This window comes from Sinocyclocheilus grahami, unplaced genomic scaffold, assembly GCF_001515645.1.
Source record: "Sinocyclocheilus grahami isolate Dianchi unplaced genomic scaffold, SAMN03320097.WGS_v1.1 scaffold86.1, whole genome shotgun sequence".
Lineage (NCBI taxonomy): Eukaryota > Metazoa > Chordata > Actinopteri > Cypriniformes > Cyprinidae > Sinocyclocheilus > Sinocyclocheilus grahami.
In genome coordinates this window covers 1,593,325-1,608,763 of record NW_015505265.1, presented here as the reverse complement: position 1 = coordinate 1,608,763, position 15,439 = coordinate 1,593,325, and the positions used below count along the sequence as shown (strand labels likewise).

The window sequence follows — 15,439 nt, the reverse complement described above, 5'->3', positions numbered from 1 at the left end:
TTCACCCCCGCCCAGAGTTGTGGAAGCTGTGGGTGTGGCCCCTGAGGGGGCACAACTCATAGCCTCTGGTCTCTCAACCGAGGTTGTTGAGACCATCCTCCAATCAAGAGCTCCCTCAACGAGGAAACTGTACGCCCTGAAGGGGAGACTCTTCACTTCATGGTGCGGAGACCACCTGCTTGACCCAGTTAACTGCCCAATTGGTGCAGTTCTGGAGTTCTTGCAGGCCCGTTTCTCCGCGGGGTTAACCCATTCCACCCTCAAGATCTACGTGGCGCCTATAGCGGCCTACCACGCCCCTCTTGATGGTCACTCAGTGGGCAAGGACCCCCTGGTTACACTTTTCCTCCGCGGTGTGATGAGGCTGAGGCCTCAGGTACGATCTTGTGTCCCTCCTTGGGACCTCGCTGTGGTGCTAGAAGCTCTCTGTAGGCCTCCCTTTGAGTCTATTGAGGATATATCAGATTGTCTTCTTACATTAAAGACTTTGTTTCTCTTGGCTATATCTTCTCTAAAAAGAGTTGGGGATCTGCAGGCCCTTTCTGTGGCTCTTTCCTATCTCGACTTTGCGCCCGGTCTGGCCAAAGCTTTTTTGTACCCTCGTGCAGGGTATGTCCCTAAGGTCCCCTCCTCTACACCACGGCCTGTCGTACTCCTGGATTTTTATCCTCCTCCCTTCAGGGAACCCAACCAGCAGATGCTTAATTGTATGTGTCCATTGCGAGCACTGGATGCATACGTCCACAGAGCTGCCCTGTGGAGAAAGGCGGACCAACTGCTTGTGTTTCTATGGTCCCCCTAAGAGAGGTCATCCTACTTCCAAGCAGACCCTGGATAGTGAATGCCATTACTGTTGCCTATGAGTTCTCTGATCTCCCCTCACCATTGGGTGTCAAGGCTCACTCAACAAGAAGTGTGGCAGCCTCCAAGGCCTTTCTGGCAGGTGTTCCTATGCAGGACATCTGCAACACTGCGGGATGGTCTACGCCCCTCACATACGTCAGGTTCTATGACCTAGATTTGCGAGCCACTCCAGGCCCCTCTCTTCTCTTGCCATAGCTGTGCTCTTCCACACTAGGCAGGGATTTGCAAGTCTGGCGGCGTGGACATCTCGTTCCCCTAGCGTTTTCCAACACAGCTCGTGTTCCCAAAGGAGAACGTCCCAGGTTACATATGTAACCATGGTTCCCCGAGGGAACGATACTTCCGGCATGCCTACTAGAGCTTGCTTCACTCCTAGAAGCTAACGCCGGCTGCACCTCACGTGCTTTTAAAGCTTCCTGGTTATGACTTCACCCGACTGATTTCACATGATTCAGAGCTTGGTATCGCTGAAGGCGAATTTATATCACACAATTCTGACTTTATAACTTGTAATTGCGAGTTTATATCTAGCAATTCTGACTTTATAACTTGTAATTGCGAGTTTATATCTAGCAATTCTGACTTTATAACTTGTAATTGCGAGTTTATATCTAGCAATTCTGACTTTATAACTTGTAATTGCGAGTTTATATCTAGCAATTCTGACTTTATAACTTGTAATTGCGAGTTTATATCTAGCAATTCTGACTTTATAACTTGTAATTGCGAGTTTATATCTAGCAATTCTGACTTTATAACTTGTAATTGCGAGTTTATATCTAGCAATTCTGACTTTATAACTTGTAATTGCGAGTTTATATCTAGCAATTCTGACTTTATAACTTGTAATTGCGAATTTATATCTAGCAATTTTGACTTTATAACTCGCAATTGCGAGTTTATATCTCACAATTCTGAGAAAAAATTGAGAATTGTGAGATGTAAACTCGCAATTGTGAGAAAACAAATCAGATTTGTGAGATAAAAAGTCACAATTACCTTTTCAATTTTTTATTCAGTGGCGGAAATGGGCTTTCATAGATCACAACAAAAAATAAATAAAATAAAAATGCATGACCTTGGGTTTGGAAACTTGGGATACTACAATTTTCATTGAATTCTCTGCTCTGGTCTATGGCACTGCCTTTATTTCACAAATGAATCTGCATATTTCACACAGATTGCTCAACGTTTCCATCCACACTGCTTATTGATTTACTTCTGTTTCAAGAATCTCTAGCCTATTTATGTGTCTGCCCTCTACATGGAATTTGCCAACAACATCTTCTGACATAAGATCAGATGACCGAAATATCCAAGAAAGCTGGCATGATCCTCACTTTTAAAAACAGAAATAGGTAGTTCACTCTACCAGGAAGCTGGAATCTGTGAATTGACACAAAAGCTTCAAAAATATTCCAGCCCCAATGTCCTGTCCAGAGGGACTAAGATCTAACACAAACATGTAGAACCAAAATATAAAGTTACATGAAGGGAGAGAGACAATGTACATGATACAATGAGGAAGGAAATTAAAGATGGCATGTCGCATGACCCCCCGAAAAGAAAATGTATTAACACTCGGAGGAAAGACTATGGAAGTGCACACTGCAGATGACACCGGAGACAGGAAGGTAAAAAAGACAGGAATTAAGAAAATAGAATGGCTGCAAAATTAGCAAAGAACGAATGAAGCTGCACATTCTGTAAAGCAATCAAGCAATCTATCATGAGGTGACTGTGGATGTATTTAACAGCATGACCCAGATGTTTAGCCCATCACTCAAGCTAACTAAAAGGCTATTAGGCCTAGAGAGAAATATCACAGCTTACTCACTAAACACTCGGGGACAATAAGAGGTTTCAGACTTTTAAGAGTCTGAAATACTTCTTAACTTTGTTCAGTGGTTCTCAAACTTTTCAGCACCACTTTTGATCAAATTAGGCGTATGAAATGGAGACATTTTAGACAAAGTCAGGAAACAAATTTAGGTTATAAAAACCTTGTGGGAACATTGTTTTGAAATGTTTCTAAAACGTTGAAATGTCCTGTTTTCTTGTTGTGGTTATGACTTTATTACGCTTTATTTTCACACAAAATATGTTATTTGAATGCTGAATGTTAGAACATTTTCACTTAGCATTATAAGTACATTCATCAAGTACAAATAACATCATAAGGACGATGTTTTCCAACGTTTTCTAACATTGATCAAGTAAAAATATCATCATGGGAACGTTCCAAGAATGTTGTTCTAAGAATGTTTTCTCTTAACCTTCTGAGAATGTATATCAAATATTAATAAAGTTATAAGAATGTTCCATAAACTTTACTTTAAGAATAATTTGTCCTAACATTTATATAACTCTTAAAAAATGTTTGTGAAAGTTGCGAGAATCTTTCCTGTTAGCTGAACATTTCTGGCAAAATATCAGAACATGTTGCACTTAAAAGGGTCATGAACTGAGAAATAAAAATGTTCTTGATCTTTCGACATATCAGAGGTCATTATAAAAACATCCTGTAAGTTTCAAAACTCAAATCTTTTGCTAAAAACAGCTTATATTGAAGGCAATCTGCCAAAACGACAGGTTGTTAATAGTGTGTCTAAACACCGCCTCCGCAGAAGAAGATCAACGCCTGCTTCTACATCGCTGCCTGTTTAGCCCCGCCCACCAATTCACGCATGCAGTGTAAATAACGAGAGAGGCAAACGCAGGTCTACACAGAAAATAAATGATAAAGATGGCTCCGAATACAAGAAGATGCTGTGCAGTGCCAAGTTGTGGAAAAACACAGTCTTTGCATTGCCTTCTTTCTGATCCTAGTGTTAGGAAAGAGTGGATGAACTTTATTTTTAATGAAGACCCAGACCTTTTTTTTTTTTTTAAGCGTAGTTAAAATTTGTTTACAAACAAGGCACAATTCGGCATGGGATTTTCAGAAAGACAGGATCCGACAGTAATGTCGCACCACACAAGTGTGAGTAACTGTTTTTATTACGTGATAACTATTGCTTTGTCTGTTATTAAAGATCGTTTGATGTACTGAGTATTTATGTGTTTTTAACCTAAATCACAGCAGCATCCATCTGTGAATGACACAGACTGTCAAACATACACAACTGAGTCTACATCTGAGTCTCCAATCCACCCCTATTCAAACAGATCGTTCAGATGAGGGGGGACAAAACAGGACAGAAAATAACTTATTACTTCTAAATCGCTGCTTTTTATGTAAAAATCTTGATAACATTATAAGTGGACCTCAGAGGACAGTACACAATAATAAAAAAGCAGTTCATGATCCCTTTAAAGCAGACAAATAAAACAACAGCAATTTGTGCTATGGGTGTGGAGTCTCTAATTTAACTTAAAATTTATAACTTTGTCTGTAATTGTAGTGTTTTATTTCTAATAAACAAAATGTCAAATAATTGTTGTAAGAAAGAGTTTGTAATGTTTTTAACGTCTCCTCTGCTCACCAAAGCAACAATTATTTGATAAAAAAATACAGTAAAACAGTAATTTTGTAAAATATTATTACAATTTTAAATAACTGTCTTCTATTTTAATATATATTAAAATGTAATTTATTGCTGTGATGGCAAAGCTGAATTTTCAGCATTCGTTTCTCAAGTCTTCAGTGTCATTCTAATTTGGTGCGCAATTGCGAGTTTATATCACGCAATTCTGACTTTATAACTTGTAATTGCGAGTTTATATCTAGCAATTCTGACTTTATAACTTGTAATTGCGAGTTTATATCTAGCAATTCTGACTTTATAACTTGTAATTGCGAGTTTATATCTAGCAATTCTGACTTTATAACTTGTAATTGCGAGTTTATATCTAGCAATTCTGACTTTATAACTTGTAATTGCGAGTTTATATCTAGCAATTCTGACTTTATAACTTGTAATTGCGAATTTATATCTAGCAATTTTGACTTTATAACTCGCAATTGCGAGTTTATATCTCACAATTCTGAGAAAAAATTGAGAATTGTGAGATGTAAACTCGCAATTGTGAGAAAACAAATCAGATTTGTGAGATAAAAAGTCACAATTACCTTTTCAATTTTTTATTCAGTGGCGGAAATGGGCTTTCATAGATCACAACAAAAAATAAATAAAATAAAAATGCATGACCTTGGGTTTGGAAACTTGGGATACTACAATTTTCATTGAATTCTCTGCTCTGGTCTATGGCACTGCCTTTATTTCACAAATGAATCTGCATATTTCACACAGATTGCTCAACGTTTCCATCCACACTGCTTATTGATTTACTTCTGTTTCAAGAATCTCTAGCCTATTTATGTGTCTGCCCTCTACATGGAATTTGCCAACAACATCTTCTGACATAAGATCAGATGACCGAAATATCCAAGAAAGCTGGCATGATCCTCACTTTTAAAAACAGAAATAGGTAGTTCACTCTACCAGGAAGCTGGAATCTGTGAATTAACACAAAAGCTTCAAAAATATTCCAGCCCCACTGTCCTGTCCAGAGGGACTAAGATCTAACACAAACATGTAGAACCAAAATATAAAGTTACATGAAGGGAGAGAGACAATGTACATGATACAATGAGGAAGGAAATTAAAGATGGCATGTCGCATGACCCCCCGAAAAGAAAATGTATTAACACTCGGAGGAAAGACTATGGAAGTGCACACTGCAGATGACACCGGAGACAGGAAGGTAAAAAAGACAGGAATTAAGAAAATAGAATGGCTGCAAAATTAGCAAAGAACGAATGAAGCTGCACATTCTGTAAAGCAATCAAGCAATCTATCATGAGGTGACTGTGGATGTATTTAACAGCATGACCCAGATGTTTAGCCCATCACTCAAGCTAACTAAAAGGCTATTAGGCCTAGAGAGAAATATCACAGCTTACTCACTAAACACTCGGGGACAATAAGAGGTTTCAGACTTTTAAGAGTCTGAAATACTTCTTAACTTTGTTCAGTGGTTCTCAAACTTTTCAGCACCACTTTTGATCAAATTAGGCGTATGAAATGGAGACATTTTAGACAAAGTCAGGAAACAAATTTAGGTTATAAAAACCTTGTGGGAACATTGTTTTGAAATGTTTCTAAAACGTTGAAATGTCCTGTTTTCTTGTTGTGGTTATGACTTTATTACGCTTTATTTTCACACAAAATATGTTATTTGAATGCTGAATGTTAGAACATTTTCACTTAGCATTATAAGTACATTCATCAAGTACAAATAACATCATAAGGACGATGTTTTCCAACGTTTTCTAACATTGATCAAGTAAAAATATCATCATGGGAACGTTCCAAGAATGTTGTTCTAAGAATGTTTTCTCTTAACCTTCTGAGAATGTATATCAAATATTAATAAAGTTATAAGAATGTTCCATAAACTTTACTTTAAGAATAATTTGTCCTAACATTTATATAACTCTTAAAAAATGTTTGTGAAAGTTGCGAGAATCTTTCCTGTTAGCTGAACATTTCTGGCAAAATATCAGAACATGTTGCACTTAAAAGGGTCATGAACTGAGAAATAAAAATGTTCTTGATCTTTCGACATATCAGAGGTCATTATAAAAACATCCTGTAAGTTTCAAAACTCAAATCTTTTGCTAAAAACAGCTTATATTGAAGGCAATCTGCCAAAACGACAGGTTGTTAATAGTGTGTCTAAACACCGCCTCCGCAGAAGAAGATCAACGCCTGCTTCTACATCGCTGCCTGTTTAGCCCCGCCCACCAATTCACGCATGCAGTGTAAATAACGAGAGAGGCAAACGCAGGTCTACACAGAAAATAAATGATAAAGATGGCTCCGAATACAAGAAGATGCTGTGCAGTGCCAAGTTGTGGAAAAACACAGTCTTTGCATTGCCTTCTTTCTGATCCTAGTGTTAGGAAAGAGTGGATGAACTTTATTTTTAATGAAGACCCAGACCTTTTTTTTTTTTTTAAGCGTAGTTAAAATTTGTTTACAAACAAGGCACAATTCGGCATGGGATTTTCAGAAAGACAGGATCCGACAGTAATGTCGCACCACACAAGTGTGAGTAACTGTTTTTATTACGTGATAACTATTGCTTTGTCTGTTATTAAAGATCGTTTGATGTACTGAGTATTTATGTGTTTTTAACCTAAATCACAGCAGCATCCATCTGTGAATGACACAGACTGTCAAACATACACAACTGAGTCTACAATCCACCCCTATTCAAACAGATCGTTCAGATGAGGGGGGACAAAACAGGACAGAAAATAACTTATTACTTCTAAATCGCTGCTTTTTATGTAAAAATCTTGATAACATTATAAGTGGACCTCAGAGGACAGTACACAATAATAAAAAAGCAGTTCATGATCCCTTTAAAGCAGACAAATAAAACAACAGCAATTTGTGCTATGGGTGTGGAGTCTCTAATTTAACTTAAAATTTATAACTTTGTCTGTAATTGTAGTGTTTTATTTCTAATAAACAAAATGTCAAATAATTGTTGTAAGAAAGAGTTTGTAATGTTTTTAACGTCTCCTCTGCTCACCAAAGCAACAATTATTTGATAAAAAAATACAGTAAAACAGTAATTTTGTAAAATATTATTACAATTTTAAATAACTGTCTTCTATTTTAATATATATTAAAATGTAATTTATTGCTGTGATGGCAAAGCTGAATTTTCAGCATTCGTTTCTCAAGTCTTCAGTGTCATTCTAATTTGGTGCTCAAGAAATTTATAATTGTTGAAATAATTTCTTATCATTGCTGAACACACACACACACAAAACATTGACCCCCAAATGTTTAAATGGAATATGGTAGTGTGTGTAAGGATATGTATTCTAATCAAAAATTGGAAAAATAAATAAAAATAAGAATATGTATTGTACATTTTTATTGTTGTCTCATGTACAACTTAAAATGCATGATTCATAATGCCCGTCATATTGCATTATACATTACACCTAACAATCAGCTATTCTTTATTTAGCTGACACTTTCCTATTCAGAGCTTTTTACAATTCCACTAGTACAACAAGAGTAAGCACCTTGACAGTCATGCTGATGGTACAGTAGCTCATATATCAAATCCGTTGGGTTACCAGACTAGATTTTACCACTAAACCGTACCACAGACATTAAAGCTCAACCAACAATTTACTTTTCGGTTACCGGATATTTCTCTTTTACCACTAAGCCAGACCACCCACATAAACCAAAATAAAAAGTTGCCATTTTACGTCAAATATAAATTATGTTAAAAAAAAAGTTGTGGTAGCCCTTTAAACCTCAGCTGCCATTACAGACACATCATCACGGATGACACGTAAGCTTATGCTGAGGACAGCATATACAACAATGACACATGGAAGAATTTCTCCCAGTGCCTGACTCAACATATTTCTGGAACGCTCCACCCGACACGAGAGGGCAGGGGAAGACATTTATAAATGGTCTTCACAACCACATGGACAATATTTACTTTCTCATTGTTTGCTTTTCTCCAGAAATGGTTAACAGTGGCAGATGAGACAGAAGGGAAGGGTGAGACAGACAGCTCAAAGGAGACATCCCTCCCTTGAGAAGAAAAAATAAATGCATGGGAGGGAGCTCATATTATTCAGCAAGACTCTGTTCTAGTCCATTGGGACCTGCATTTCATTCCACCAAGGTGCAGAAGGTGATCTGAATGCATTGCACAGCACCAGTTAGCCCTAGGTGGCCAGTCTGGACAGCAACGGGTTTAATAGAGATTCAGTATCAGCACCAAAATAGCTTCAGCTGGCACTAAATGGTTGGTCTTATCCAAACGAGACAGCATCCTTGCATGTGTGCACTGGTTAATTAAAATTCACAAACTGAAGACTAACGCTTTGTATTTTTGCACTGGAAGAGTGCAGCTGGAATTCTGGAATAAGAGCATGTCTTTTTAGGTGCATCGAACGATCTTCAAACTTTTCCATCAACTAAGCTTGCACATAAGTAAGCCATTTAAAGGGTATTTCATGCTCAATCCACTGAATTTAAAAAATGCTTTAAAGACAAGTTTTCTTCATGGAGCTTTTTAAAACTATAATGTAAAGCATCTGTGCATTTTGGCACTGGGTTGTCTCCATATAGTCACTTACAGTGGAAGAAATTGCTAAATTCAATAGCACTCATTTGATTGGCCACAAAAATTTTGTGTTCTGTAACAAACCTCAGCGCTCGAGAGGGCCATATGTGTTATTGTGCATGTATCTTGAAGTTCAGCAAAATTCTCTTCAAGATATGGGTGAAATAATATATAATGAAATAATGATATAATACTTACTTATACTTGTTATACTTAATGCCACACATATGATAATATTGGCTACATCCGAAATGGCATACATCCCAGCCATACAGCAGGCAAAAAATTGTATCTGGAAAGAGTAATTTGTCTGAATGCTCATAAAACAGCAGTCAAAAAGTACCCAGATGACCTATTACTTCCTACAGATTCTGAAGTGCACATCCAATGAATGCTTTGACAATGACAACATGGTGAATCAAATTTATACTACACACATGCATACTATATAGAACATTCTTTTTTAACTGGCCAAAGTTATTATTTATTCAAAAGAAGTACCTATTCAGAGAGTATGCAGCGTAAATAATCCAGCACCATTAACTATCTATGTTAGTGGTTCCCAACCATGTTCCAGTTTTTATGTCTCCTTTGTTTGACACACCCCTTTCAGATCTTGGAGCAGAGATGGCCTTATTATTGGGACATTCCAAAGTCTGCGCCTCTACCATTGGAGAAAGTGTAACATTCATGTGTGCCTTGATAACCAATCACATCACAGCCTTGACGTCAGTAAGTTTCTGTCAGAGTTGTGTGACAGTTAATTACTGTTTGCGGATACCACAGAAATTAATAACAAGTTCCATAAACTGAATCCTACTCTTAAAAACAGCATTTTTTTCCTGTGTAAAGTCTGAAAATCTCTCCAAAATGAGTGTTTTATGGCAAACATGTTGAAGATGAGCCGAAAGGTTGTTGATTCATTCAATTATATGCTTTTCTCTCACAAAAGCAGTTTATTCAGCTAAATTAAGTCTCTCCTTCAGTAGCTATGTTTCCATCCCCCTGTTTTTATGTGCATTTAAGTATCACATCAGAAATGAGTAATGGAAATGCCAATTAAAAAAAATTCCTTACTTTGCAAAAAAGTTTTTAGGCTCGTTTGAGGTGGGTTTTGACTGGAAAAAGATTAATGCGAATAATGAGAGAAAATTAATTTCTCCATGTGCATCAAAAAAGTCATGTGACTTTGCACTATGGGACGGCACATCCTGACTAACCAGTGGATGGATCTCATTGCACAGCATCAGAAATATTGTTATAGTCATTCTTAAATGCCCGAGCAAAGTCTATAGTCAAAGTATTCCTGTATAATTGCTTCCCAAAACTCTCTTCTTTGACTGCGTTCCCAAACAGCAGCATCCACCTCCGAAAGCAATGGCCGCATATTGTGTTTCGTCTGCTCACTCTGAGGCACAAGTAATTGATTATATATTACATGTATTATTATACTCAGGCTTCTCCTACTTTCCTTAGTGATATTTAGTGTCAGTTTATTAGGAATTGGCAATTTTTTTCTCTTGACTCGTTGGATGGAAACGGTGCTTATTGGCAAACGTTTTATGTGATATTACAATTTTGTGCACAAGTTAAATTCGCTAACTTGGATGGCTATTGACATCCATTAAAAAAAACAGCTTTGCTTTGAGTCTCTAATGATCTGATGAGGTTAATCAGTTGTTTGATTAAGGAGACATGCAAAATGTGCACTGATCTAGGTGACACTCCAAAACAGTAGGTGGCAGTATTGCACCTTAATGCTGGTTGCTACTAATCATAAAATTGAAAAAAAAAAAGACTCTGTGTGTAGTTACTGCTGAACAAAATCATGTCAGAGGAGATGATGGATGAAAGTAAGAAAACAATTTGAAAAAAGTTAGCTCGCCAGTGTGGGAGTTATTTTTTTTTTTGGATTCCATAAAAATGACACACACTCCAGTCTGTAGGAAGTGTCGATCAACAGTAGGCTACATTTTTTTGTACACGTTTGTACAGTTTTGGTAATAAACTCTCTCTTCACCTCCCCACATTGAATTTTGAGTATGCATCACTGGCCAGAAAGAAGAAAACTCAAAATAAAGTTAAAGGTGAAATTAAGTGATAGCATTTTTTCCAGACATTATATTGGTTTTGTGGAAATATTGTTATCGTGAATTATTTTGTCCATGATAACTGTGTAGTCCTATACTAGCACCCCTTGTTGCAAGCCTGAGATTGTGACACATATTTTAATTGCAGGATGACACATTATGTAACGCATAAATGTCAAATTGAATTTGTGTAGTTACAACTTTTGCATTTACATACTTATGTGCAATCCCATGTAATACCCATACTGAAAAGGTTTATGCTGTGTGTAGCATTTTAACCTGTGTCACACAAACACTGAAGTTTCCCTGATAGATTTTACTCAAGTTTAAAGAAACCATCTGTGAGCCGATTATCCAACTTTGGAAATGATACAGCAACTCCCTTCCCTACACAAGAGATCATTACAAAACTGCTTCATACTGATCCTCCTGAAATAGAGAACAGGAGATTCAAAGAAGGAACAGGAGATGTACACATTGCATAAAAGCAATGTGAATGTCCAAACACACACACACACACACACACACACACACACACACACACACACACACAAACAAAACCACAAAACCTTCAAGCAAGGTTTGCTATAACATTTATACCTTTTGTCAAGAAGTTTATATACATGCTCTTAAAATTTAATGTGGTCTATTATGCTTCAAGATAACAGCCATCAAAGTTGTATGTGAGTTTACATATGTTAATCATTTTGGAAAAAAAAGTGTATTTATTTAGCTGAACTGAACTTGTCAAGATCAAATTATCTATTTTAATGAACTTTGATCTTATTTTATTAATTAGGATATCAGGGCAAATGTGTACCTTGAAATTGTTGACTTTATGCCCACAAAAAATACCAACGTGAATTTTAACAATAAGAAATGAATCTTACTTTGTTGAGCATTTAGATGGAAAGATATCCATTCATATTTACAGAGGAAGTGCTTAATTGAACCTTTTTTTTTTTTTTACAATAATCATCAGCATCAGTAACAGCCGGTGTTTGCCAACTTCCTGCAACTCCTGAAATAAAAGTTTTGCCGCAAGCACAAGAGACAAGAGGAGACAGACACTCTCTGGCGCACCCACATCTGGTATACGGCCAGTGATATGATAATATGTGCATTTGGTAAAAGTGAATGGAGGCATAAGTCATGTGTGAGGTCCGGAAGAAGTGTGTGGTTTTTGGTTTTACTACGCCCGATAAACCTTGTTCTGACCTGCCAGTAGTAGGAGTAATATTGAATGACAACATACAATTTACACTCTTTTAATGTTCATCTTTACTCTTTTTAAGCTTCAAATTTGCAGCAAACCATTATCTTCTCGATTATTTTCTTGGATGTGAGGTTTTATATTCAGCTGAAAGATAATGTGAGTGATAAACTGTCAAGCTTGAGGTCAAGACACTTCCACAAATGAACTGTAGTGGTCTATAACAATGTTTGGCTACACCTTATTAACAAGCCAAACATGTCAAAGCCCATTTGTGAAGACAATGACATATCATTATTCAAAGCATGCTGCTTTTCTGTTATGGACGAATAGATAAGAATGTTGAGGTGGACTCTCCTGCCAACATTTAAAGCTCGACTTTGCCATCTCACAGAACATGAGGTGCGATACTTTACCTTGAGCTGTGGGACAATGATCTTCTTATTCAACATTTTGACATTTCAAAATATAGACAGTATGTAATTTTTGTTTATATCTTAAAAGCACATGCTTGTTATGTCTGAGACTGACTTTGACATACTAATACTGCCTAATTGGTCTCTCATTATCTTTGACAACAGTAGAAGGCATATAAAGACATAATCTGACTGTCTGGTGATTTTGGCATTCATTCGTGTAAGGAGAACACGCCAGTGTATCACACATGCCTGTGGGTTAAAGGGGGTGATGCAGTTCGTCACGTTCCGTTTCATGACTCAACGCTTTCTCTTCCAGCATTTCAAAAAGGGATCAAGTTATAGAGGGTGTCATAAAAACAGCCGTTTGGAGGCTTTACTGGAAGCCGTGTCAAAAGTAAACTGACTCCATTCATTAAGCCAGTTCTGACTGTCAACTGCACGTAGACACGTTCAAATCCTCCTCATTCTCTTTTTAATTAAGGATGCCTAATCATTGAGTATCTCTGATATGAACATGTAAGCTACTTTCACAGAACGTTTAACTGACTTTGACATACTAATACTGCCTAATTGGTCTCTCATTATCTTTGACAACAGTAGAAGGCATATAAAGACATAATCTGACTGTCTGGTGATTTTGGCATTCATTCGTGTAAGGAGAACACGCCAGTGTATCACACATGCCTGTGGGTTAAAGGGGGTGATGCAGTTCGTCACGTTCCGTTTCATGACTCAACGCTTTCTCTTCCAGCATTTCAAAAAGGGATCAAGTTATAGAGGGTGTCATAAAAACAGCCGTTTGGAGGCTTTACTGGAAGCCGTGTCAAAAGTAAACTGACTCCATTCATTAAGCCAGTTCTGACTGTCAACTGCACGTAGACACGTTCAAATCCTCCTCATTCTCTTTTTAATTAAGGATGCCTAATCATTGAGTATCTCTGATATGAACACGTAAGCTACTTTCACAGAACGTTTAACATACACTCTTAAAAATAAAGGTGCTTCAAAAGGTTCTTCAAGCGATGCCATAGAAGAACCATTTTTGGTTCCACAAAGAACCATTCAGTCAAAGGTTCTTTAAAGAACCATCTCTTTCTTACCTTTTTGTAATCTGAAGAACCTTCTTTCGCCACAAAGAACCTTTTGTGAAACAGAAAGGTTCTTCAGATGTTAAAGGTTCTTTATGGAACCATTTAGACAAAAAGGTCCTTCTATGGCATCGTGAAGCACCTTTATTTTTAAGAGTGTACAGGCTTACATTCACACAAGGGTCATTACGGGACATTCACACTGGACGCGTTCTTACAGTATGTTCATAAACTGAGCAACAGAATGGTCTCTAAACACGTTTTTCTCCATCTTTGTACAGTTTAATTACTTTTAATTTGACATGGTTGTTTAAAAACGTAGCAAGATGAGCTTTACGAATTACAACGAATTAAAAGAATTCACATCTTTTGTGAACTCCCTCGCACTCTAGATAGGCGATAAAACTATAACGCTAGGATCGAGTCGCCTCGTTCAGTGAATTAAAATAGCGTTCTCGTTTTGTAACATACCATCACTCGCTTGAAGCGTATGTGATGTAGGCTATCATTTATGCAGGTTAAGTGTAAAAAAGGACGGCCCATATGCTCACCTGTGCAGGTAAAAGGCTCAACTGGACCGCAGCAACTATTTGTAACAGTGCCGTCAAATAACCCATCTCGAATGCCAAAGCAAGTCTAATGGTAGAAAAATCCAAACAGTAGTCCATCCAAATGGTAATGTCAATATGTAAATTTCACCATAAACTCCACAAAACGGTTCTAGGTGGCAAGTTCGTGCCTTGTCGCGTCGGTAGTAAAGTGTGCGTTGCTTTCTCAAAGATATCAAATAAAATGAAACAATCCGGAAAATGCGCTCAACATACTCGCAATGTTGTTATCTTTTTGGTTTCATAAAATATCAGTGGTGACACGTCCCTTAATTGCATCCAATCTAGATCTCCCTCGGAAGATGTACGCAAATACCACCGGTAAAATGTTTAAAACAGGTCCTTATGGAGTAAACCGTGTTTTAAATTATAGCTTGCAGGTTTTAATCGCCCTCACGCGCCACTGGAGATCCAGCGTCTGTTTCCTAGTGCAAGATTCCTGCTCACGCATTTCCCAAATAGAGTGGCACACTTCCATATGAGCGCCCTAACTACCTTTCAACAAGTTGATCATTTAAATCTCCTCCTCCCGAAGCCTTGCTCATGTTCATACTGTCCTCCCACTGCCCTCCCCTCCATGAACTCACATCTCACACTTTATTTCACTTTTCTCACTGATTATGTGTAGGGAAAAACTGTGAAAAATGCCCTGTAAAAAGTGGTAACCTACAATTGTTACATTAAGGACTCTATTCTATTCTATTAGATGTAGTTCTATTGGGGTAATATAGCCTATTTAGGTGGATTCAGTGATGTTAAATAACATTTTGACTTGTTACCGGTGTGGTAACATCTAAATTTGATCCACAAATGATTTTAAGCACATTATTTCATTGTTTTAAACCTTTATAATAAAATCTCATCTCTAATGATGATATATAGGTTATTGCTCTCAATACATTAATGAGATCTTTACAATAAGATTTCATTTGTTAACCACAGTTAATGCATCAACACAAACTTACAAGGAGCAAAATATCCCACAGCACTTATTAACCTTCAGTTCATGAAAACGTTAACGTTCATGTTCACAGTGCAT

General features: G+C 37.2%; 1 protein-coding gene across 1 annotated transcript in view; it reads right to left on the bottom strand.

Moving 5' to 3' along the window:
• LOC107586903 (placenta growth factor-like) overlaps positions 1–14,800 on the bottom strand; it is a 34,367-nt gene extending 19,567 nt beyond the window's left edge. The window contains exon 1 of the mRNA XM_016274453.1: positions 14,344–14,800. Within this exon, the coding sequence (XP_016129939.1) occupies positions 14,344–14,460 (117 nt within the window). The 5' untranslated portion in view covers positions 14,461–14,800. The remainder of the gene's footprint in view (positions 1–14,343) is intronic.
• Between the last annotated feature and the right edge of the window lie 639 nt (positions 14,801–15,439).